This window comes from Doryrhamphus excisus, chromosome 15 (genome assembly GCF_030265055.1).
Source record: "Doryrhamphus excisus isolate RoL2022-K1 chromosome 15, RoL_Dexc_1.0, whole genome shotgun sequence".
Classification (NCBI taxonomy): Eukaryota; Metazoa; Chordata; class Actinopteri; order Syngnathiformes; family Syngnathidae; genus Doryrhamphus; species Doryrhamphus excisus.
Genome location: NC_080480.1, coordinates 7,874,529 through 7,901,083, shown reverse-complemented (window position 1 = coordinate 7,901,083; position 26,555 = coordinate 7,874,529). Strand labels below are relative to the sequence as shown.

The 26,555-nt window shown below is 40.4% G+C and overlaps 1 protein-coding gene across 2 annotated transcripts; it reads left to right on the top strand.

The window, feature by feature from the left end:
- cpt1a2b (carnitine palmitoyltransferase 1A2b) lies at window positions 1–26,542 on the top strand. Of its 2 annotated transcripts, XM_058049474.1 has the most exons (19): window positions 1–90; window positions 6,489–6,631; window positions 7,999–8,138; window positions 8,599–8,776; window positions 9,676–9,777; window positions 10,190–10,327; window positions 10,927–11,004; window positions 11,170–11,277; window positions 12,391–12,478; window positions 12,554–12,749; window positions 13,682–13,870; window positions 15,466–15,571; window positions 15,689–15,805; window positions 17,792–17,956; window positions 19,905–20,033; window positions 21,293–21,448; window positions 21,548–21,661; window positions 21,750–21,842; window positions 24,403–26,542. In XM_058049474.1, the coding sequence occupies exons 2-19, from the start codon at window positions 6,491–6,493 to the stop codon at window positions 24,526–24,528; spliced, it is 2,364 nt and encodes a 787-aa protein (XP_057905457.1). In that variant the 5' UTR covers window positions 1–90; window positions 6,489–6,490; the 3' UTR covers window positions 24,529–26,542. The 2 variants fall into 2 exon arrangements, with proteins under 2 accessions (XP_057905457.1, XP_057905456.1); XM_058049473.1 differs by having other exon boundaries at window positions 12,391–12,749.
- The last annotated feature ends 13 nt before the right edge of the window (window positions 26,543–26,555 follow it).

The following is a 26,555-nucleotide window of genomic DNA, read 5'->3' as shown; positions in this document are numbered from 1 at the left end:
TTCACAGACAACACCGGCGAGGAGGGAGGGGCACGTACGTTAGCTTCTGTGGCCATCACGTTACCAAGAAAGCATTGAGACGCATTTCAGGTAAGTTTCAACTCGTATTTGACCACATTTCCTCACATTGCTTTTCGAGTTAGACTTTATTTGATGTCTTAATACGAGCATTTCTAATTTGCATTTCGCGCGGGTGGCGATGGTGCTGAGATGAATGGACCTCTGTGTCTGTGCTAGTAGTTTACTGAAATATAAACCGAGCGTACATGAACGCCTCACTTTTAGCTCATACAGATATACATATGGTGTGCAATTATTGGTTTATGATGTCCAGCTTAGCGATGGACGCGTGTGATGTGGTGATGGAGAAGCAGCATGGTTGCGTTTCAGTGTTACAAAACCGGTTTCGTCATTGTGGTCAATGCAAACAAGTTTCACTCGGAGAAATGTAATGATTTAGTGTGTTTTAATAGATGTGTAAGTCGTTAAGTCCTAAAACATTAACTCGTATAGCAGTAAGCCAGCACAGTTAGACGCCATGATGTCACGATAGTGACATGCATTAATAAATGGTTGTTGCTGCAGCCCACTTTTCACCCAATTACTGTACATCTACATCAGGGGTGTCCAAAGTTATTGACCATCGTCATATTCTATTATTGACCTGCATTAGATTAGTGTTGACGTCCTTAATATATAAAATGTATCATCTTTTAACTCTTTGACTGCCAGCCATTTTCAGAGAAGAGAGGCATTTTTGCCGAACTTTCAACGCCCACAGAATGTTGACTTTTAGGACTACATAAACATTTAAACTACGTAAAGAAGCTTTCGACACTCTTCTTTCATCAGAAAAAAATGTGGTTTTGATTTTGCCAGAAAACAGAGAAAATGAGCTTTTTCTACAGAGAAGCAAATTCAAGCAGAACGGTGACTGACGTCCATTTTGTTTGTTTTAATTACACCTCAAACATCTCAAGTTGTTTACTTCGATGAAACAACACGGGGAAAAATATTTTCTTGACCAAATTACCAAAAACTACATTTATTCACAGATTTGGAACATAAAACACAATAATCAATTGACTGTTTATTTGTGAACAACAACAACAACAATGGCATCACCAACATCACCCCATCCTTCGCGATCACAACATATCAACATTGCCTACAAGTCTGAAATTCCCGCGAAAAAAAAAAAACATCGATAGATGTCTTTGGCAGTCAAGGTTACATTTTGAAAAGACATCTTTCACGTCTTTGGCAGTGAATGAGTGACATTTGCAGTTAAAGTTCCATGCTCATGAAACTCCCGCCACCCGCTATTCATTCATTCATTTTTTCCCGCTTTTTTTGGTCGCGGGGGGTGCTGAAGCCTATCCCAGCTGTCTTCGGGCTAGAGGCGGTGTACACCCTGGACTGGTCACCAGCCAATCACAGGGCACATATAGACATACAACCATTCACACTCTCATTCATACCTATGGACAATTTGGAGTCGCCAATTAACCTAGCATGTTTTTGGAATGTGGGAGGAAACCGGAGTACCCGGGGAAAACCCACACATGCACGGGGAGAACATGCAAACTCCACACAGAGATGGCCGAGGGTGGAATTGAACCCTGGTCTCCTAGCTGTGAGGTCTGCGTGCTAAGCACTCGACCGCCGTGCAGCCCTAAATTGCTATTGTGTTGAAAAATTTGTAAAAAAGTAACACTAAATATTCAGTCCTACTCGTATTTTGCACGCCCATTTTTTCCATTCCAAGCAGAGATTGTTAACCACTAACATGTTAACCACTTGTCCACCGTGCGGACCCATTTTCCCCAATTGTATCTTTTATTGGTTTGGGGACCTGACTCTCAGAGGTTTGTTAGAAAAGTCAAACAACATTGTTGGTCATAAAAAGTAAATTCAGTAATACTTTGGTTGCATTATTTTTAATGGTTTAAAGTTAATTTCATAATTTCATAACTATATTCAATCATAAGCCAAAGAATGCGGATTGGGACATCCCTACTTATTAGTTTGTTATTCCAGTCATGGCTACACTTCGATAAAGGAACATAATCCAATTAAAAATGCATGCCCCGTATGACGAATGTGTACAGTTTTGGAGCCTTAGATGTTGCACTAACGGTTCAATTTCTAAAGCCACATTTCAAATGGTAAACGTTTACAAATGGTAAAGGATGATTCAGGATGGCTGGGTTAACCCAGATTAAGCTTGCATGACATCACGGCGGCGAGACGGCATGCAACATGGTAATTATTGGAACTGAGTAATGCGTGCATTCCTCTGTCGTAATCCACCATTTTTGTTCAAACACTTTCAACGCTCCTACATTCCATTGCAACATGTAGGAACAATTTTGTGTCAACCAATCAATGGACAGCAGCATGTTTCGCTCCAGAACTACTACTTGATATCTGGAACATCTGTCCTCTGACCTCTACACCTAAAATGACCTGATTGGCAAGATTCCATGATGTTCTCACTTACCATACTCGTTTGGTAGCCTCTCAAATGAGATTGAACCTGTTCGACAAGGATGCATAACCCACTAGTGATGTAGTTGTATGTAGAAGCGTAATAATTTCAAAGTGCAATAATTTCGTTTCGTAGTGCATTTTGTACCCGAGTCTTCAGTGGGGACGTAAGGACCCCGATCCACCCCTTAGTACCAACATGCCACAGTTATACAAACCATCAATAATATACAAAACTGCAATATAATGCAGTGTGTGGCATTACATAATCAGGGATGCACACTGTTATTACTGAAGCAACCCAGTTTACCCTTTCTAGCTCCAAAACACTGGCAGCAAGCACACTGTACGACCCTGAGTGCGGCTTTCAGATATCAACCAATCAGAGGACTGAAAAGTGCTGGCCTTACTGTATGTCTAAAAACAGTAAAACAATAAAATAAACACAATTACAAATATGAGAATTTAAGCTGTACATGTTGGTCAGTGCAGGGCTGCACGGTGACCGAGTGGGTAGCATGTAGGCCTCAGAGTAGGACACCCGAGTCAATTCCACCCTCGGGCATTTCTGTGTGGAGTTTGCATGGGTTTTTTCGGGTTTCAGTTTTTTTCTCCCAACCACTTCCCGCCTCCCCCAGAAGGTTAAGTTAATATTTTTTTTATGTACATAGCGCCAGAGCGTAAAATAAGTCATCTATGGATACCTTACCTGTAGAACAGATGTCTGCCTTGTTCTTTTATTAAACAAAATAAACATCCCTGTTAGGGTACGTATATGAATCTTATTAACACAACGCTAGTTGACAATTGCTCCAAATTACCTTTGATGCATGTACACAGGCAACCCGTGCAAAATGGCAAGGCGGAGGACGAATCCGTTGCGTGTGTCGCAAAAGTACATTATGTACATTGACTCAGCTATACACTCTGGTTCTTGCTTACATACTAGTATACCTGACCTTAATGCACCTTACCCGGCCACGACAGGCGCCTCTTCTTGCTGTACACACTGGTTCTCCCAGTCACGATAGCCATAGGTGCCGTAGGAAGACGGTACGCACATCTTGCAATTGAAGTGAGTTGCCTTATACGATGCCCATACACATGCGTACGTCCCTGGTGAGTGAAAAGTACAACAGCCTTACATGAAGTGAACCTAGCACGCACCAACTGTGGCATTTTTTAGTTTTTGATGGAATGGAATGGCCTTTACTGTCATTATACAAGATGTACAACAAGATTGTAGAGCTTCTCCTTTCAGTGCAGTAGTCAAGTTAAAAAAAATATAAAAGTAGAGTAAAAAAGACAATTTAACAAGATATATACACATAGTATTGCACAGGAATACTATGTGTATGATGCTGGCTCATGAAGAGAACCGCTGATAGGGGAGTAGCTCGTACCACTGCCGCTACAAAGACGCTGAATGAAATAAGAGTCCACTCTCTCGGTTCAAGCCACAATAAAACCAAGAGTTAACCCTCTTGTCTTTCAGCCTGTGTTGACATTTATGGAGCACTCATAATTATCGTCTGTTTATTTTTATTTTTAATCATTCCGTAAATTGATTTATCTATTATTGTGACAAGCCTACACAATGCTATGTCATTTCCCTTTGCATTCCCTTTACTATGTATTGCAGCATTCTGTTTTTCTCCCTTTTTCAGTCATAAACTGAAACTTCCCTATATTCTACTGATTACTAAACAACAGAAAACCTAGAAAAACTCCCATCTTCCTTTTGTTAGGTTCCATGTTTGTATACCATAGAACACTATCCTGTGTGCCTTCAAAGATCTGTCAAAATTGGTACTGAAGTGGTTGTCTTCTGAAAATATATCTAGGATTGAATGAGTTAAACACAGAGACTGCAAACTTAAACCAAAGACCAAATATTTCCTCTTCCTCAGCCTTTTATCGCTTCTGCAGGTGTTCCTGTTCAATGGTGCTACAGCTCATTGAGCTTAGACAAATAACGCTGAGCTCAGGTGACTGCAATCTGGCAACACGGGACAAAAGGAAACAGCAGAAATGAATTGCAAATATACGTAAAGTAAGGACGTGCATGCTTGCACAGCAATTTGTAGGATGCATTGTTAACAATGAAGTAACATTTATATAAACAACAAAAATACCAAGACACAGTAGCTCAATAGTTTCAACCATTGTTCATGATTTGATCTGTCCGCCTGACATGTTAACTACCTCCCAAATAAGCCACCTTTAGACTTTAAATGAATCATGTAAGCCTTTAATTGTTTCTATAAAACGTGAAGGCGTACTGTGCTGTGATACTGTGTACCAAGATTCACGTGGTTCTCTGATTATTCCAGATCTGGAAACCGTTTTGCCATAGGAAAAATTAAAAGTTTTATTACGCTAACCACTCACCGCCTTGCAGCCTTAGCTGTTATTAGTTAACCGTAAAATCGGTGACATCCTAACTTTATTGATGAATGATGAGGGCATAATTTCAAGGGTAAGTTGCTCCTCAGTGTGTTTTCATTGTTATACAAGTGTAAAAAGAAGTCAACGACTTATTTATTCAATACCAAAGATGCAGTTATATGGTTTGATAAACACAAACGCCCGATTTTGTTATTAGCAAGACTCCAAAAGAGGTGATGACCCAACTGCACGCTAATGGATGTCAGTTTTAGGGTAGTTCTAAGCCATAATATCAGTCATAAGGTGGCAAAAGTGCATTTGATAAGAATGTAAAAACACACTCCACAGCATGTGGAATAGCATAGATTTGTAAATAAATTATTTTTGATGTAAACCAACCCTTTTTGGTGGTGTTTGTGTTGTGGCATAGTTTACAGTATTTGAGCTGTCACATAAGCAAAACATTTGTCAGACTGAAAGTTTTGCTTGAAAAAAAGCCGTTTATCCTCCCAGTTTTAGTCAGGAACTGATATTTTCCTGAAACTTGCCTATGTTCTACTGCTGATTACTAAAAAATGGAATAGTAATGGTAATGGTGTAATTTCATTTGAACATGCATCAGATTACAATTGAGTGCATCACATAATCAGTTCAGACAAAAAAAAGTTTGTTTATCGTGTGACTGGAAAATCAGTCAAAATGGTCTAAAATGGCCGATACTGAAGAGGTTGTCTTTTTGAAAAATACCCGGGATTGAATGACTCACTTTTACTCAGTGGAACTGAAGTTATCTTGTGTTGTAAATTCTTCTTCAGTCAAGCCCTTGCTACTACTTAGGTTCTTCCTTCTTACTACTGCTTGGCCACCCACAGGGTTCTTGGCCTAATTGCACAAATGTGATGTATAATTGATGACGACAGAAAGACCCTGTGTGGTGCACAATAATAATCAGTGCCCAGACACGGCGCCATGATAAATACTAAGATAAGACCTAGCAGCATCCTGAGCTAGCCACAGCGTCACTGTAGTATTGACCACATGGAAGTTGTATGTTTTTTATGTGTACTGTTTGGTGCTTGGCTAGAGTGGAATCAAATCCGATCCAATATTTATATATTTTGCAATATTTGCAGATATATCGGCCTGTATCTAAAGTCTTTCTGATACCAGCGGTCCGTTTGAGACTCCACTTTAGCACTTTAACACCACGAGAGAGAGCCCACATGATCACAACAATAGCGTGTCCTAACGTGCTAACAAAGTAACAGGGAGTAGGAGTGACGACAAAGTCCGAAATAGACTTTGCAGCTGAGTGCAGAACCCGTAATGGCATAGAAGTGGCAAAGGACCCACCCCCATTGTGCATTCAAAGCTGCACCACAAAAAACCAGCATGATGTGGGCATGCCCGGAGGCAGGCCGTGGGTGGAATACATTAAAACGGACCGCTTTTGCAGGAAGCACAGAATCCAAGAAATTCTGCTGGAATAGGTGCAGATTCTGGAAGATCTACAAAGCTTAGCTGCACTATAGGAGTCCACAACTCAATACAAAAGGCTGAAAAATGATCATAAGTGGTTCCCTTTTAATGTATTTTTGTTTTGTTCACAGCAATGGCAGAGGCACATCAGGCTGTGGCGTTCCAGTTCACCATAACACCGGAGGGCATCGATCTGCAGCTTTCCTATCAAGCCCTCAACCAGATCTACCTGTCTGGAGTACGATCGTGGAAAAAGCGTGTCAGCCGCATTAGGGTGAGCAACAGCCAGCATGTGATGCTTGCACTTAGAATTTACAGGTGGTCCTCGGCCTATGCTACTGTATGTTATCCATTAGATGCTCAGTTACAGTGCAGCTTCCGACCAGATGGTGGCGGTAATCAGTCAGTTGTTTAACAAGCTCACAAAAGATCAGAAAAAGACATTCAACTACACCTAGCAATGGAGAAGTTTTTAAAATGAAAAAATGAAGACGAATGAAGAAAAGTGGTGCCAGTCCCCACCAAAAGACTACATTTTTAGCTAAGTACAATCCTTTTTATTTAATTTTTATTTATTGTTTTATTGTTTATATTTATTTATATTATTTGTTATTTTATTTATTTTATTTTTTTGGTGTTGGTTGCTAAGTACAATCCTGACTTCATCAAGTACGTCTACAAATTAGTTTGTTTAATTGTGAGTGGATTTGATTTATTATTGAAAACAAATTAGAGATCAATTAGATCTATACAGAGCTGTATGGCGATGAGTGGTAAGCACGCAGGCCTCACAGCTACGACACCCGAGTTCCATTCCACCCTCGGCCATCTCTGTGTGGAGTTTGCATGTTCTCCCCGTGCATGCTTGAGTTTTCTTCCTCCCACATTCCAAAAACATGCTAGGTTAATTGGCGACTCCAAATTGTCCATAGGTATGAATGTGAGTGTGAATGGTTGTTTGTCTATATGTGCCCTGTGATTGGGTGGCGACCAGTCCAGGGTGTACCCCGCCTCTCGCCCCAAGACACCTGGGATAGGCTCCAGCACCCCCGCGACCCTCGTGAGGATAAGCGGTAGAAAATGAATGAATGAATTAGATCTATACAGTGTTTATATTTAATGGGTCATCGTCAAAAAGGTTAAGAACCCCTTTACTAGAACACACAGCAATGGAATCAGTGCAGTAGTTTCAATCACTGTAACCCCCTGCATCGAATGGTTGGTATTCTTGCACCCTTGTATGTATATATGTATCACATGTGAGGATATGGAATGCAGAAAAGCCTCACATGTCGAAGTGACGATTGCTTAAAATTTGGGAAACATAATGTCGATGTCACTGCCATGCATGTACTGACAGGAAGCAGCTGGTTGTGCAGGTACAGTTTGTGGATGAAGAGTTTCACACACGGTAGTGGTGTAAAGTTGCATGTCATCATACTCGTACATGCTTTACTAACAATTTGGGTTACAGTATTTAGCCACAAAAATATGCAAAATATTAGAAACAGCAGCAGTTTTTTTTTAAATTCATATCCGACATTATCATTCAAAATGAACATTGTCTAATGAGTTGGAATTCATCATTTAGTAATGTGCTTCTACAGTTTATTTTGTTTGGTTGTTTTTTGTCTGCTGCAGAACCGGGTGATCAAGGGAGTGTACCCAGCCAGCCCTTCATCATGGCTTTTTGTCGTCATCGCCATCTTAGCCACAATGTACATGCGCTCTGATCCCAGCATGGGGCTCATTGCCAAGATACAGCAACACCTTCCCCTCAGGTAAGTACACACAGAGAGCGTCAAAGAACACCAAATTGTGATCAAATATTCCCATTTGTGTAACCTGACCTGGTTATGTGTTTTGTTAAAGTCATTCAGGTCCGTATGACACCTTGTTTCATGTTGACATACCTTCCACGTGTGACAAATTACATGATTTAATCCACAGACACTAAAATTCTTTGGATATTTGACTGAGGAGTCATCAGTAAACAGTACGGGTGTGTTGCCTGCACATGAACTTTAGCCTACATCCCAAACAGCCTGTTTGACTGACACCCAGAGTAACCAACTCACTGTTTGCATTGTGCTAACAATTGTGAACACAAGTCACTTTCCATTTTGAAAGCACGCATTAGCAAATGAGGTGTCCCCATTGAATTCAGTGGATTGAGTATACCTAGATCATCATTTTTTGTTTGTCCCTATCTGAATTCTTCTCCTGTCTTTCACTCTCCAGCCTGCATGTGTCTCTCAGCGCTCAGGGTCAGACGATGCTGTCTGCACTGGTCTTCAGCACGCTGCTGTGGCTCTCCCTCATCCTCGCTCTCAGGTTCTGCCTCAAGCTGCTTCTCTCCTACCACCAGTGGATGTTCGAGCAGCACGGTCGCGTCTCCAACACCACTAAAATCTGGGTGGTAAGCCATGCTTCTGCTTGGTAAAACATCACAGCAATTACTGTATGTAATGCTATTTATTTAACGTGTATTTTGTATAAATGCTATATATGCTTTCTTGACACCCAACTTTGTCTTCACGTAACACGTTACATGCACTCCAAGACCAACAACACACCTCTGAAAGAAAAGGAAAAATCTGTGGCAGCATCAGAGAAATTTCTATGTAACTTTCACTCTGTTTAACTCGGGTGATCAACACTCACCGAACAAAGTGGGAATTCTGAACCCTCAGTGAAACAAAATGACAGGGCTTTTTTTTTTTTACAATGTATTATTTTTATAGTAACATGTACCGCTGAATTATACCACAAAGCTGACATGTCCACTGTATTCATTCATATAAATTAATTTACTTATACTTACCATAGCTTTACTTATTTACCACAAATTTCAGTTAAAATGAAAGGGAAGGTATACAAAACTGTGATGACACCAGCCATGTTGTTTGGTCTAGAGACAGTGCCGCTGAGGAAAAAACAGGAAGCAGAACTGGAGGTATCCTGAGGTTCTCATTGGGAGTGACCAGGATGGATAGGATCAGGAGCGAGTACATCAGAGGGGCATTATATGTTATATAGCTAGTGAATATATTTGTAGAAGGATGCTGCGTTTAGAGTTGCCAGGTAGGAGGCGTCGAGGAAGACCAAAGAGGAGGTTTATGGATGTAGTGAAGGAAGACATGTGGGTAGTTGGTGTGAGAGAGACGGGGTTGGATGGAGGAGCCGAAAGAGAAAGAATAAGATGTTTATGGCTTAAAATGTGCAGTATACCCTTCCATTTTTCTATAAGTGGACTTATACAGGATATGAGTTCACAGCACTTATGACAATTTTTCTTCTCTTGCTTCTTTCCCTCAGACTCTCCTGAGGCTCTTATCAAGCAGGAAGCCTCTACTATACAGCTATCAAACGTCCCTACCTCATCTCCCTGTTCCTGCCATAAAGGACACACTGAGCAGGGTGTGTGTACATCCAATACACAACACATCATCATGCATCCTCATTTATAGCCTCCATATTGTGTGTATGTGTGTTTCATGATGTATGGGAATAGATTATTTTGTTTTGAAATTTGAAAGCCCTACACAAATGGTTGGACGTGTTAACCTACAGGAACGTGAAGAACCAATACAATATAGAGCCGATACAGTATCAGCCACAGATCCTGTCGTGATGAGTTTTGTATTACAATTCTTGATCGTCTTAGCATAGCCAAACCAAATAATCAATCCGAAAATAAAACAAGAGCATACATTTAATTCCCATACATCATGGACCATACACAAAAAATTGGAAAAATATTACAAAATAGGGAGTTACTTTGCAATTCTGTATATCTCCAACATCTGTAATCATGCTGTGTGTGTTTCAGTACTTGGAGTCAGTGCGCCCTCTGTTGGCTGATGCAGATTTTAAACGGATGACAAAATTGGCCTCCGAGTTTGAGTGTAACCTGGGGAATCGCCTCCAGCGCTACTTGAAGCTTAAAGCTCTCTGGGCTACTAACTATGTAAGTGACTCGTAAGATGCACTCATTGAGGTGAATTTACATTACACATGAAATCATACACAAAGCTAAATTGAGCTTATAGTGCTATTTTCAACCTGGAGCTTCATTTTGGTCTTCTCCAAAAATCTAATAAATATATATGTAATTACACTTATTTGCTTTGTGGATGTTCAGATAGCTCAGAAAATATCGACACCTACACCGGATTGGATTTTGCGGGCGTGCTGGAGTCTATCCCAGCTCTCTTCAGACGAGAGGCGGGGTACACCCTGGACTGGTCGCCAGCCAATCACAGAGCACATATAGACAAACAACCATTCACACTCACATTCACAATTAATGCCAATTAACCTAGCCTTTGGAATTAACTTTTTTGGAATGTGTGAGGAAGCCGGAGTCCCCGGAGAAAACCCACGCATGCACGGGGATAACATACAAACTCCACACAGAGATGGTCGAGGGTGGAATTGAATGCTGGTCTCCTAGCTGTGATGCCTGCGCGCTAACCTATGTATAACTAATACATATAACATGTTTAATTCCTCTTGGTTTTAAATTTTTTTGACATAAAGATTAAACTTTAATTGTCTTCCTTACAGGTGAGTGACTGGTGGGAGGAGTACATTTACCTGCGAAGCCGAGGCCCCATAATGGTGAACAGTAACTACTATGGCATGGTAACCAGCTGCATTTTCTACCAAACCAAATGACTCCACCAGGGGGAGACATTTCCTTTTCTTTTTCTTTCATCAACCACCTTACACCATGGAGCCTTCCCTTGTTGAATGGTGAAATATGGGTCAAATCTTTTAGCCATTTCCTCTTTTCTGTGTATTTAACAGGACTTCCTGTATGTGACTCCAACTTCTGTGCAAGCTGCCAGGGCAGGCAACACAATCACTGCAATGCTCCTGTACCGCAGGAAAGTCAACAGGGAGGAACTCAAACCGGTATATTGTCCACATTTTCTGACAGGAAATAATGTAGTTCAGTAAGAGCATGCATGTAGGTGAATACTCACACATTTACAATCGAGTGTGGTGGCGTGAAACTTCCCCCCACCCCCCTATTTTTGTTGGCCCGCTATTCATCTGTTTATTATGGTAGTTGTAATGGTTTTATTTCATTTGAACATGCATCAGATTACAATTTAGTGCATCCCATAATCAGTTCACAGTTCCACATGTCCAAAAGGAATAGGAAGAAGCAAAGCTTATTAAATCCTACCCCTCCATCTGGTACTTTTACAATCAGTAACTGTTACATTTGTTCACTTCCTGCTTTCCTATAATATAGTTGTTGTTGTTTTTTTTTTACATTTTTTATATTTTTGTCACGTACCTAAGTACAAGGTGATATGACCATCCAATGACATAATGGGTACCATAGTAAGTGTCAATATAGTGATATATATAGCACATCATGACTGGTTCAAGACTCTTCATCCTTGTATTTAGCAAACATCAACTGCTTGTATTGTTTCTTGAATTGGCTCATCGTTGTGTATAATGATTATAGTTTACTTTGTCCCCTCGGAAAAAATGAAATGTATTGCCTTATATCAGTGGTTCACAAACTTTTTACAGTCACGTACACCTTCAGACATTTATGTACCTGTTACCCATGCACACTTCAAAATCATTAACCTTTTTATGTTAATTCACTTGAAATATTGAACGTAATTCTGGGTGAAAAATGTGTATTTTGCATGGTGACAAAGTTTGACATGAGTACTGATAAATAGATAAGTAATCATCTTACATATTTTTTATTCCTATCTGGTGTTGGTATCCTTCTGTCTATGGTTCAAGTCTGCATATTCATTTCATACCAAATTGAAGGGGAAAGCTTAACAATCATGTTAAATGATGCACCTGAATGCACCACTATAAATAACACTAGCTCTGCAATGATAGTAGTTTGCTAGTTTTGATCCTGCTTTGTTGAGTATGTAGTGTCCATTATCTGAACGGAATCTTTCCATGGTGTCCCAACTCTAAAATAACCACCACCCTCATCTTAATACTAAATATGAAAAAACATAAAGCGTATCTGTGTCTTAGAGCCGTGTTCCTGGTACTGTCATCCCTCTGTGTGCTGCCCAATATGAGAGAATGTTCAATACAACACGTACTCCAGGAACTGAGACGGGTAACAAACATACATCTCCACATACAATATGTATGCAATTATCAATTAGCATAATAATCCTCTTCTGTGCTACAGATGTTCTGCAGCACTGGCTGGACAGTGAATATGTAGCTGTGTACCACAAGGGACGCTATTTCCGTTTGTGGGTGTACCGGGCCGGCCGTCTGCTCTCTCCTCGGGAAATTGAGTACCAGATTCAGAAGATTCTGGATGACCCTTCACCCCCACAGCCTGGAGAGGAAAAACTAGGAGCTCTCACCGCTGGAGACAGGTAGAAACAATGGGGCATCAACGTCCTTTATTGCTGGCCTTATAGCAACAGGACTGTCATCTATTTGTGGTGGGGGTGTAATAACCATCGTCTAATTTGTGATGTGATTGTAATGGATGCTTTGTTCAACGGTCATTGAACACACCATAGTTACAGTATAGGCCGGGCCACCACAAATAAATGTGAGGGTCCAGTTTGGGGGTCTTAGGATCTTGTCTGTGACCTTCAGCGTTTATGGGGGAGTGTGAAGCTTTTGGGATCTGACACAGCACCTCCAAACCCGAGGTCAGACTGAAAAGGGTGGATTGCTTGCACCCTTTGGTTTGGGGAGTTTCTGCCACAGGTGGAGTGTCTTGGGGTCTTGTTCAGATGGATTGGTGCAGCGTCTGCAGTAATGCGGTCTCTGCACCGGCCCATCATGGTGGAAAAATACCGGTCTAGGTTCTCACCCTCACCTATGGTCATGAGTGTTTGGTCATGACCGAAAGAATGAGATCGCGGATACAAGCAGGGGGCTGGACTCCCCGCAGAGATACGGGGGGAGCTCCGAGTAGAGTCGCTGCTCCTTCACATGGAGAGGAGCCTCTCAGATGTCTCCCTGGTGAGGTGTTCCACACATGCCCAGCCAGGAGAAGGCCCAGGGGCAGACCTAGGACATGCAGGAGGGATTATTATGTCTCACAGCTGGCCTGGGAACACCTTGGTGTTCTCCCGGTGGAACTGAAAGAGGTGGCTGGGGACCAGGAAATCTGGAGTTCCCTACTGAGACTGCTGTAGAGACTGAAATCTTTTTTCCAGTGGCAAAAAAAAATACAAATAAAATAGTGGATTTAGTCTGTTTTATAGACGAGTTGCCAACTTAACACTGTATTTACATCTCCTTATATTCTGGTGACAGTAATGTCTCTCTTCATGTGCTAATCTCCTGTCAGGATTCCTTGGTCTCAGATGAGGAAGCAATACTTCAGCACCGGCGTCAACAAGCGGTCACTGGATGCCATCGAGAAGGCAGCCTTCTTCGTAACCCTGGATGACGAAGAGCAAGGCATGAGGGGAGACGACCCGAGAGGAAACTTGGATCGCTATGCTAAGTCGCTGCTCCATGGCAAATGTTATGACAGGTCAGCACAAAGCCGCGGAAATGGACGCTAAGGGTTTCTTTGAATGTTGGCGTCTGTCATCAGCAACTAATCTTAACTAATCCCCAATTTGGGGAAGTTGGGGGACGCTCTTTTCTCTCTGAATGCACAAAGCAAGGTTACGTTTGGATGAGTTTTGAGAATTTGTATAACCTCATCAGACACCTTTGAGTGACTCCACTAATGTTGTTGTGGATGAAAAAGTTCCCATGACAAGCAAACAGATGTTGAGGGGAATGTTACAGAGACAGACTCCAAATATTTTTTCCCACAACTGGTACTGCAGAAATTTTATTGGGTGTTTTTTATGGCATGATGTGTTTTTTTTTTGCGACCACAAAGGCGTCTTGCAATACAGGTAGTACACCAGTTCAGTGGTGATGCAACACCTAGTAAGTCACCCACACTGGACATGAAACATAAAATACATCCATCATAAATAAATACAGCAATTAAATGAAACTGTAACAAAAATAACTAATTTTTAATGCTGTGGCCGTTAGGGATGTCCTATAATTGACCTTTCAGTGAAAGCCAATGCATGTAGCACAAACAAAATTGCAATTTCGCTGAGGCTGCTGTGTAATACAGCTAATACCATGCCGCCCAAAGGTTCTTTTGAAAGAGGTAACTCATTACTTAGAAAGCAGAGTAACTACAGCGCTCACAAGGAATTTACCAGCAAATCATGTACCATTCTTTCTTATGGTCTTAAAGACAAGTGCAAAAACATCACACAGCAAAGTAATAGGTAGGTGACAACAGGCAAGACACTACCAACGAATAATGCAGAATAATCAACAAATATATAAGCTCTAAACATGTTACTTTCTCTACCAAGAAACGGTGATCATTTATGAATTTTTGTACAGTGTATTCTTCATGTCTGCATGGTGAACCAGTGGTCAGTGCGCAGGCCTCACAGCAAGGAGACCCGAGTTCGATTCCACCCTCTGGCATCTCTGTGTGGAGTTTGCATGTTCTCCCCGTGCATGTGTGGGTTTTCCCCGGGTAAAAAACAAAAACATGCATGCTAGGTTTATTGGTGACTCCAAATTGTATTTAGAAATGGAATATTTTCGTAGTTAGATCCTAGAAAACCTCTTTCCGACCATCTAAATATGTTTTTTCTCCATTATTAGAGCACTCTAGACATGAAATAACACCCCTATAGTCGCCATAACACTTGTATTACCCAACATAGTAGACATAATAAGAGTAAATCATGCTTGTGTGTGTTGCTCAGTAAACATGCTAGGTTAATTGGCGACTCCAAATTGTCCATAGGTATGAATGTGAGTGTGAATGGTTGTTTGTCTATATGTGCCCTGTGATTGGCTGGCAACCGGTCCTGGGTGTACCCCTCCTCTCGCCCATAGACAGCTGGGATAGGCTCGTGAGGATAAGCGGTAGAAAATGAATGTATTCATGTGTCCCATAATACAGTAGTACAGTACATTTGATTAGACTTGTGAATATTTCCGTCCCTTCAGCATCCTAGCATCCCCAGTCATACCTAATGATCTAGTACTAATCATTGAAAACAAGTTTCTCTTCTATCCTTTGTTCTTTCCTAGATGGTATGATAAATCATTTTCAGTTGTGATCTACAAGAATGGGAAGAACGGACTAAATGCTGAGCACTCCTGGGCTGATGCACCGACCGTGGCTCATCTTTGGGAGGTATACCTGTATGGGTTTTTTTAAAAAAAATTTCAGTGACATTCATGGAAAGATAAATTCTACTGGATGATTTGGCTTTGTGTTGTAAGTGTGTCAATATTTGTCTCCCCTTGCCAGTACACATTAGCCACAGATGCTTTCCATCTGGGATACACCGAGGATGGACACTGTAAGGGTGATGTGGACCGTTCACTACCTCACCCACAGAGGCTCATCTGGGACATCTCACCAGAGGTATTAGTTAACTCATTTGTTATAAAAGACGTCTATATAGAGTTTTTGTTCAACCGATCGTTATGATTCGACTCTACAATACAAGACAGCGTGTTTGACGCAGAAGTGTTTTATAAGAACTCGGCCCGCTTCTCTTCCATTGAAATATGTGCTGCACAGCAACCAGGAAGTGAAAAGGCATCTTGACTTTTCAGATTACGCATTAAAGGGAGATTTTAACGCCTGCGCGCACACACAGTTCAGTTGCAAATGTGAAAATCGGAACTAGTTCATGGTGTTATATTTGTGTATATTGTTTTTCCTGCAAAACAACCATTTGTGGTTTATGTTGTGGCATCATTGTTTATAATTTTGGCTAAATATACTATATAGCTAAATGTTTATATATACATAGCTAAGTTTCTCAAGTTATGCTTGAAATGCATCTTTTCACCAAAAGCCTTTTTCCTCTTTTGTTGAGAAATGCTATTTTGCTTGGTGAAAGATAAGAGTCTAATCTTTTGTTTATTTAACCCAAGAGCACGATATTTTGTGTCATTTGAAAATTCAGTCAGAATATGAATGAGTTAATTGTCATTATAGTATTATTGTTGGTATTGTGTAATAGTCTGCTATAATTTTCCATGCCACTTATGCTACTTGCACGTCTGAACAGATTACACCTATCTTACATTGTGATCACATACCTGAATGTTTTCATTCTGTTGCCTTATGTGCTGCAACAAGCCCCAACAGTTTAGTCACGTCAGTGTGTTGTATGCTGTAAGCATTATTACATTTACTGGTATAAATAATAGCAACATGGCAAAATTACCTGATGATAGTAGATTTTTGCTTAATTAAACATTTGTTTTTTTTAAATTAATATATATTTATTTTTTAAAGTAAATTTTGTTAAATGTATTTATTTACAAAAAGTAAGTCAGTAAGGGCTTGCCTTTGCTTATGCAGCTTGGATGAGCCAGGTATTGGTTCCCAGTGTTGTGAGTACCCCTGCTCATAAATAATTTACTTTCGCTAAAAAGCAATTTAGCATAAAGGGGACCTATTATGCTCATTTTCGGCCCTTTATATCGAGTTGTGGACTCCTATAGAGCAGCCACACATGATAATCCACACAGAAAGCTTTCTAGATCTTCCAGAATATGCACTTATTCGAGCTGTATTTCCTTGGATTTCCAAACCCACGGCTCTACTCCGCCTACTCCACTGTGATTGGTCCCACTCGGCTTGTACAGCTTGGCATGCCCATACAAGAAAGTCACCGGCTGGATGGAGACATTCCAAACTTCTCTCAAGGCTCACTTCCAAATGCGCAAACCTCATTATTTGAAACTTTGGCATTGCTTAACACGAGAATACTCCTGACTGTGTGGCCCACGTGCTAACCACATTCCACCGTGCAGATTTTACAGATATGCAAAGTGCAATTAGGAGCTAATGAGAACAGTGGAATTCCTTGCTGTTATTTTATAGAACATGTGAAATACATACGAAAAAAGCATAATCAAATTACGATAATGAAATTAAACAGTCAAAAGGACACTTTAGGTAAACCCACACAATTTATCTCTGCTTAGGGGGATTGCAAAATGCCTCCAGCGTGTAGTGGCTTGTGAATCATTCTTGATAGCAAATAAAAACACATTTCTGGAAAGGAGCCAGAGCAGTCACAGGATAAGTAGGTGTTACAGCCGCTGTCCTCTGCAACCCTGGGAGCTGCTGGTCTGAACCAAGGCAAAAATAATGCTTCCAGGGAGAGTCCATACAAACACTTGCACGTACGTAAATGGATCAATACAGACAGATGATACACTTTAATGCTCCTTATCATTAGCAGCCACATGTTCATCCATTTTACATGCTAAATTATTTAGCATACTGAAGGACTTAAAAAAATGAATTCTTGTTGTGGTTGTATTTTAGGGTGAATTTTGTTTGCAAGCTTTGTTGAAGTTTCTCTTCAAATGTTTGTCTGGCCCGCAGGTTCAGGCCCAAGTGTGCAGCTCTCTTGCTGTTGCACAGGCACTGGCCAATGATGTGGACTGCCACGTCTTCCCCTTCAGAGATTTTGGAAAAGGTCGCATTAAGAAGCTTCGGGTCAGCCCTGATGCATTCATCCAGATCGCTCTACAGCTAGCTTACTACAGGGTAAGACTCTAAAAGAGAAATGTATTTTGTTGAGTACGCACTTAAACCCAAAACATGTGTGTGATGAAGCAGATAAGCAAGCTGTTGCCCAAACTGCTGCTAAATATACAGGGCTGTGGTTCATTTGTGGCCAAACCAACTGGATTTGCACAGCAAAAAACATAGAAAAAAGCAATATAAGAGCTTTCCTGAACAGGGCTGCAGCTATCCAATATTTAAAGAGCAATTATAAATACACTATACGCAATTATTGGTTTCATTCTTCAGATAATTCACATGGGAAGAATCTCTATTTTCTTTCTATTTGATGGACTACATGGTGGCACTTTTGTAGATGTTTTTTATCCATGACAGACCGCAACTATTTACTGGAAAAGAGGACAATAGTCAGAGTAAATGACTACATGAAGTGGATGGCTGTGCTGTTCAAAACTAGCAAACACTGTAGCTGCCTTGTCTCTGCCAGTGAGAAAATTCAGGGCCCGAAATAGCTGGGAGCAATGATGATGGATTGTTGGACAGATGTGCAGAAAGCTATTGAGCCCAACATTCGGTCTAAGTTGAGATCATGTTTCAAAGGCATTTATTATGTCTGGAACTTCTGTGATGGTAAGCAGGAGACTGGAAGTTATCACGGCCCAAAGACATGAAGATGCAAGACATGGCTTCAGAATGACATGTGTCATTTAGTGTCTTGTCTACAAACTGAAGACAAGCACAGTGTGAGCCACAATAAAAGCATTGCACATTACATCCTGTCTGGCTGCATTGAACAATAATAAGGGTATCAGAAAAGTAGATGACAGACTGATTGAGCCTGGGGTTTGTTTTCCAGACAGAAGATATCATTGCTCCATATGTGCAGTGTGCTAGCATAGATTAACTTAACAAACTAGTACTCAACACACACAGAGTAATGTCATCAAAGTTCACCTTTTATGCATTCAAAGACAGCATCAGCATTTGGGAACGAAAGAAAGGAAATAATTCATTCATTTATTTTCTACCGCTTATCCTCACGAGGGTCGCGGGGGTGCTGGAGCCTATCCCAGCTGTACTCGGGCGAGAGGCGGGGCACACCCTGGACTGGTCGCCAGCCAATCGCAGGGCCCATATAGACAAACAACCATTCACACTCACATTCATACCTATGGACAATTTGGAGTGGCCAATTAACCTAGCATGTTTTTGGAATGTGGGAGGAAACCGGAGTACCCGGAGAAAACCCACGCATGCACGGGGAGAACATGCAAACTCCACACAGAGATGGCCGAGTGTGGAATTGAACTCGAGTCTCCTAGCTGTGAGGTCTAGGTTAATTAGCGACTCCAAATTGTCCATAGGTATGAATGTGAGTGTGAATGGTTGTTGCTGGTGACCAGTCCAGGGTGTATCCCGCCTCTCGCCCGAAGACAGCTGGGATAGGCTCCAGCACCCCCTTGTGAGGATAAGCAGTAGAAAATGAATTAATTAATTCATGATTCCAGCCCTGCCAACACGACCACCTTTTTTTTTAGTACGCTGCATGCATTTTGATACATTTAGTCAGTTTCAGTTTCAATTATAGTTTCAGCTATGATTTTGTACTCATAGTTTCTTCAAGTTTGGCAGGTCCTAATAACAAAGTAGTATCAGTTCGATGCTTGCATGATGAGATGGAATTATCATTTCTCGTCTATGTTTAGTGTCATAAAAATAATTTTTTAAAAATTTTGTGTATGTTCATATTGTTGAGCTATTGTTATTTTCTTTACAAACTCCGAGAATAACTTCCGGGAGACAGGAGGGCTTTGGCTTTGAATGAAACCAAATCATAATTGTTGCTTTTGATAAGTTATTTTGAACTGTTTGCCTGCCTCAGTCATCTGAAACCACTTCCTTACTTCCTTCCAGGCTGTGTAAGCTTCCTGTGAAGGATTGTTATTTTTTCACTCTCTCTATTCATCAGGATCGTGGAGGTTTCTCTCTGACTTACGAGGCCTCAATGACCCGTCTTTTCAGGGAAGGACGAACGGAGACTGTGCGATCCTGCTCCAATGAGAGCAGTGCTTTTGTCAAAGCTTTAGAGAGTGCAGAGGTACGTCTTTAATTTATATTTCTTATTTGTTTCCCTGTCAAACAAACCAACCAATAAAGAATAAACGTTTGTAGTGTTAATTATTATTCATCATTCAACCATCAAACAAATGTAAATATTAGTCAATGACAACACAACTGAACACAAAATGCAGTTTTTAAATGAAACTTTTTATTCTTAAGGGAGAACCAAACCTACATGGCCCCAGTGATGGCCCCCAAACCTAATAACTGGTTGGGCCAACCTTAGCAGCAACAACTGCAATCAAGCGTTTGTGATAACTTGCAATGAGTCTCTTCCAGCGCTGTGGAGGAATTTTGTCCCACTCATCTTTGCAGAATTGTTGTCATTCAGCCGCATTGGAGGGTTTTCCAGCATGAAGCGCCTTTTTAAGGTCATGCCACAGCATCTCAATAGGATTCAGGTCAGGACTTTGACTAGGCCACTCCAAAGTCTTCATTTGTTTTTCTTCAGCCATTCAGAGGTGGACTTGCTGGTGTGTTTTGGATCATTGTCCTGCTAAAGAACCCAAGTTGGTTTCAGCTTGAGGTCACCAACAGATGGCCGGACATTCTCCTTTAGGATTTTTTGGTAGACAGCAGAAGTCATGGTTCCATTTATCACAGCAAGTTTTCCAGGTCTTGAAGCAGCAAAACAGCCCCAGACCATCACACTACCACCACCATATTTTACTGTTGGTATGATGTACATCTTCCGAAATGTGGCATTACTTTTACGCAAGATGAAATGGGACACACCTTCTAAATAGTTCAACATTTGTCTCGTCAGACCACATTTCCCCAAGGTCTTGGGGATCATCAAGATGTTTTCTGGCGAAATTGAGAAGGATTTGGTCTTGGAATTCTGCCATGCAGGCCCTTTTTGCCCAGTGTCTTTCTTATGGTGGAGTCATAAACACTGACCAGAGGCAAGTGAGGCCTGTAGTTCTTTGGATGTTGTTGTGGGGTCTTTTGTGACCTTTTTTGTCATTCCTGCGCTCATGGGGTCATTTTTCGTTGGCCGGCCACTCCTGGGAAGGTTTACCACTTTCATATTTTCACCATTTGTGGATATTGGCTCTCACTGTGGTTTGCTGGAGTCCCAAAGCTTTAGAAATGGCTTTATAACCTTCTCCAGACTGCTCGATCCTAGAAGTCAATTTATTATATCAATAAAAATGTAGGTTTAATTTTACTGTTGACTTGATTGTGTGATTAGAGTGTGTGTGTGTGTGTGTGTGTGTGTTTTTGTGTTGACAGCCAGCAGACCACTGTTGCCATCTCTTTAGATTGGCTTCAGAGAGACACCAGAATCTTTATCGCTTGGCAATGACTGGAGCAGGAATTGACCGCCACCTCTTCTGCCTGTATGTCGTCTCTAAATATCTGGGAGTGGAGTCAGCTTTCCTCAAAGAGGTAATCATTTAGATATCACATTTGAAGCAATGGTGCCTGGATGCACCAAAACATTTGAACAATTTAGACAAGAGTCTCTTTCTTTTTGGGACATTCCAGGTTTTGTCAGAGCCTTGGCGTCTCTCCACTAGTCAGACACCAGTTCAGCAGATGGAACTGTTTGACCTGAAGAACCACCCGGAATTTGTATCACTTGGCGGAGGTTTCGGACCTGTGAGATTACTTACTTTTTTTTTTTTATTATTTTATTTTAGGTGGATCTGTATGGGCAAATATGACATGTTCTCTGTGGTCACTTCAGGTTGCTGACGATGGTTACGGTGTTTCTTATATCATCGTGGGTGAGGATATGATCAACTTCCATGTGTCGTCCAAGTACTCCTGCTCTGAGACTGTAAGTCAAGTCTCAAATTTGTAACACATAATTTCTAAAACTTTCTGTTTCATTTTGACTGGTGAAACACACCAGCTGTGTCTCTAATGTGGAATGCACACTGAATGTTCAATCTGCACCCAGCTGCTGTTGGCTTTTTTTTTGTTAATCCCTTACTCCCTTCTAAGAGGCGTAATTAACTTGTGAATACAAATCAACAGTGAAATTAGTTGGATATTATGAAGATATTCACTTTGTGAAGACTCCCATGGAAATCCAATTAATCTGTTCCAGGCAGCCAAAAGTACAATTTATGGAGAGCAATTATTGCTTTACATGAAAAAAACAATGCAGAATAATTAGAAATTATGAATACAATGGATAAATAAACATTTAACATCCATTTTGATGAGCAGTTATATAGGAGGGAAGGGGGCGCCATTTTTGGACTTTGTGATGATTACTTTCTTGGGTTCAATAGTGTTTCACACCACTTTCATCAAATTTCTTTAGCCCTGTTGCAGGTTATTTATCGTTCAATTTAAAAAAAAAAATGTACCAACAGTGTGTCAGCAATGCGTTGCATGCTTTTTTTGGGCACTCAATTCAACGTAATGATGAATACAGGGAAAACTGACTAATTTGTTATATGCAATATTGTATGATAACCGAGACAGTGTATGAAAAAAAACAGTCATACAACACTGGGGCGTTGAAAAAACAAGTTTTAACTGTATTAGTCTTCCATTAAGTAGAATCCACAAACAATTCAAATGTAAGTAAAATTGTGGTAGTTTCACTTGTGCGTCTCACAGTAACTACAGTGCGATAAAAGATGATCAGGGAAGCGTAACAACTAGGAAAAGCACGCATGTCTGTTATGATGGCAGACTGAAGCACAGTGGAGCATCCCCACACTATTTAATACTAATTCACTTTTAATAACTGACAGCAGCACAATCTCAACTCCATATACAGTAAATATCGCCAACTCTAGTCTGTTCCTTCTAGGAATGACACTTATTACAAGAATGCGAGATGCATTCAGTGACATCACAAAAGTGGCTTTTATAACGGATGTGTGTATACGTACGTGTGTGTGCGTGTAAACAAGAAGATAAAGAACAATATGAAGTGGATATTCTTCATTCATTCATTCATTCTACCGCTTATCCTCACGAGGGTCGCGGGACGGGCTGGAGCCTATCCCAGCTGTCCTCAGGCGAGAGGCGGGGTACACCCTGGACCGGTTGCCAGCCAATCACAGGGCACATATAGACAAACAACCATTCACACTCACATTCATACCTATGGACAATTTGGAGTCGCCAATTAACCTAGCATGTTTTTGGAATGTGGGAGGAAACCGGAGTACCCGGAGAAAACCCACGCATGCACGGGGAGAACATGCAAACTCCACACAGAGATGGCCGAGGGTGGAATTTAACTCGGGTCTCCTAACTGTGAGGCCTGCGCGCTAACCACTCATTCACCATGCAGCCCGTGGATATTCTTATCACTCTAAATTACGTGATGTCTTTGAACATAACAATGCATTGGTCATAACAAGGTTTAAAGCAGGGGTCTCAAACTCAATTTACCTGGGGGCCACCGGAGCTAGGTTCTGGGTGAAGCCGGGCCGCATCAGGTTTTCAAAAAAAAAAAAAAAACTTAAATTTATTAAAAACTGGGGAAAAAATCAATAAAAAAACTATCTTCACTGCTTTTGCTTCTGCTATACCCTACACTTTTTCAGTACTTTGGTTCCGGTTTTCCACACCAAAATATCTGATAAAACATTCCACTGTTCTCAAATATCTTAATTTTTATTTTTCAATACACAAAATAAGATTAAAAAAATAAATAAACAAATTAAGAATAAAGACAATAAATCAATCAGTAATAAATAAATAAAATAATAATAAAACAGCAAATAAGAAAAACGTAAGAAACCACATACAGTTGGTAGATAAATAATTTTTTTCAGATTCAAATGTACAGTATTAACAGTTATTTAACCTTTAACATGAACATTAATTAAACGTAATAATTTTACCCAATTAGCAAGTTAGCATCGTACTCAGTTCCATCTGGGAGCAGCGTCATAACTTGTTTGATGAGATGTTTTATCTTGACGTGTATTTTCCGTTTTATTCCAAAATATTTCCTGCATTTATTTGTACCCAGCATCATAAGCCTTTAACTTCATTGCTAATCCTAAGCAAAACAGGGCGGGGTAACAGGGTAGGGTAACAGTATGGGCAGGGCAAAATCCTGCTAATTGTGTCCGGTGTGCACACAGCTTTAAGCTGTCATTTCAACATTAAACTTTGGTATCAAGGTTGGGGCCTCAAACTAGCGTCTCATGGGCCGCATTTGGCCCGCGCGCCGCAAGTTTGAGACCCCTGGTTTAAAGTGTTAGACAAATGGATTCTTCGACTTGTGTAGTATCATTGAGCTTGATTGACCTTAACCTGACACACAAACACACACATGCCGTGCAAAAATGCGCGTGTGCACCGCAGATGTTGCACTGATCCAAATGGTTTTCTGATATCCTCATTTCCTGTCTCCGTTTTAGGACTCCCACAGGTTTGGAGCTCAGATAAACAAAGCTCTCCAAGATATCATGGCTCTCCTTTCTGCCAACACCAAAACTCCATCGTCCAAATCCGCAGCCCAGCCTCAGTCCAAGAAGATGTGCTGAGGACGGTTGAGTATGGGTGAATATTCTCAAAGGCACAAAGTGAAACTAAGATTGAAGTGTGTGTCTCAAAATAGCCATCGTGGTTCATGCGCCTTCCAATTTCGCCGCCGCCACAAATTGACCTCAGCTGAAGGTGAAACGTATCAGTTTGCACTTGAATGCAGTGACGACAAAGTAAAAGTTTTATTAATTAGTATGGTTCATAATTGAGGGAACATAGCAGCTATACATTTGGGTGTTCTGTGCAAGTTGGATGATTTCATCTTGGTGCCTTTTTAATAAGCGACTACACATGTTTGCTTTCACGATAAAGGACTAACATAATCAAACGGAGAACAAATGGACAAATGTTTGAAGTACAGAAAAGCCTGCACCAGTCTCAGAAAATGTCTTTAAATCTTCTTTGTCAGCGTTTTAGTTTTTGTACACGTGTGCCTGTATTATTTAGTAATACAATGCAGTTTTATTCAATGCAATTCCTCATGGAAATATTATTTTTTTTATGACTTGTATGTGTTGAATGTATGACACATTGCTGCTGTTAGCCTGTGCAGGGATGTAGAGGTGCAAGTGTCAACTCATTTCCATACATATTTTTCTCATGTTACGTAACAGTCACCATTTCCTTTTTTCAAAAGTGTTTGTTTGAATTTCCTTTTCCAGATTTTTATTTTCCTTAGTTGAGAATGACGGAAGTAGTTTGTTAGTGTAGTCGTACCTCCATAAAAAGTAATGGAAATCCACTTAGTTCATTCCAGACACCAAAAAATATTCCCAAAAATACATTCTGTAGAGAATAGTTAATAGTTTTACATGCACAAAACAATGTAAAATAATAAAAAAATGACAACTGAAATTGATAATCAACATAATTTTAACTTTATTGAAGACTATTGGCGAGGAGTATACTTTGTAACGAGTTCTTTCTCGAATTAAATCGTTTTTCTCACCTCCTTTCTCAAAGCGCGGCACTCGCAAGTTTCTGTGGCCCCATGGTGGGTTGTTTTGGCGTTGTACTCAATTAAAAAAAAAATAAAAATGATTGAGTCGTCTGTAACCAGACTACTGCTTGGCTTATATAAACGAAAACCGGGACAAAATTTGGGAACCATAGTACCGTTGACTCATAAAGCTTTTTTGTTTTGTTTTTTAAATCTTTAAAACCTCCGGACTCCGGCACAACTTGGTTGCATTTGTGTGATCTTTGTATCATAATACACGTGCATTATACCCACAGGCAATTTTCGGGGCTTGTCTTTTATTGGCCTTCAGCACTATGTAAAAATTAAAAATGAATTCATTATATACTGTATATTGTTAGATATTACACTAATTTGCTTTGATTTTGATGTTTTGTTTAGATAGCTTTGCCCAGATTGATCTACATTGGATTAGTTTTAATGCACCAAATGTATGCCTCATCCTTGGATTTGGCTCAAAATTTTGGACACCGTAAGAACATGGGCTGAAAGCTCAAATAAACCAGACTTGGGGAAAAAGGAACACAAATCAAACAACAAGCACTTAAATGAGGGAAATGTTGAACACAACAACCAGTCAGAGACGAGCACATATGAATAATCGTGTAAGACAAAAAACACGAATGCGTCAAGCTTAGCACCTCTATCTCTAAGACTCACTGAAGGAGCACCTTATCTACTGTGTATCTGCATAATAGCTACATTTTCACATTTACAATAAGCATCAGTCAGTTTTTTCACTTTAAGACTTAACCTCCTTGGGATTGTGTACGTTTAACAGTAAAAAGTAAACTATTTCTTGTTTGTTGGGGTTAAAAGTTTATTTTTTTGTGAGATAAATAATATTGGTTAATGTTGTGTTTTTCTTTGGTTACTTTTCAATGGACGTGTGCGTATTTTAGATTGAAATAATTGGGAAATAATGCATCTTATGCATTTTATGATGTTTACTCCCAAGAAACATTGTTTACACACAAACCATTAATGACCCGTTTTTAGGATGTGGTGATGGAATAAAATGATCCCTGACTTTGCTGTGCATTTTCT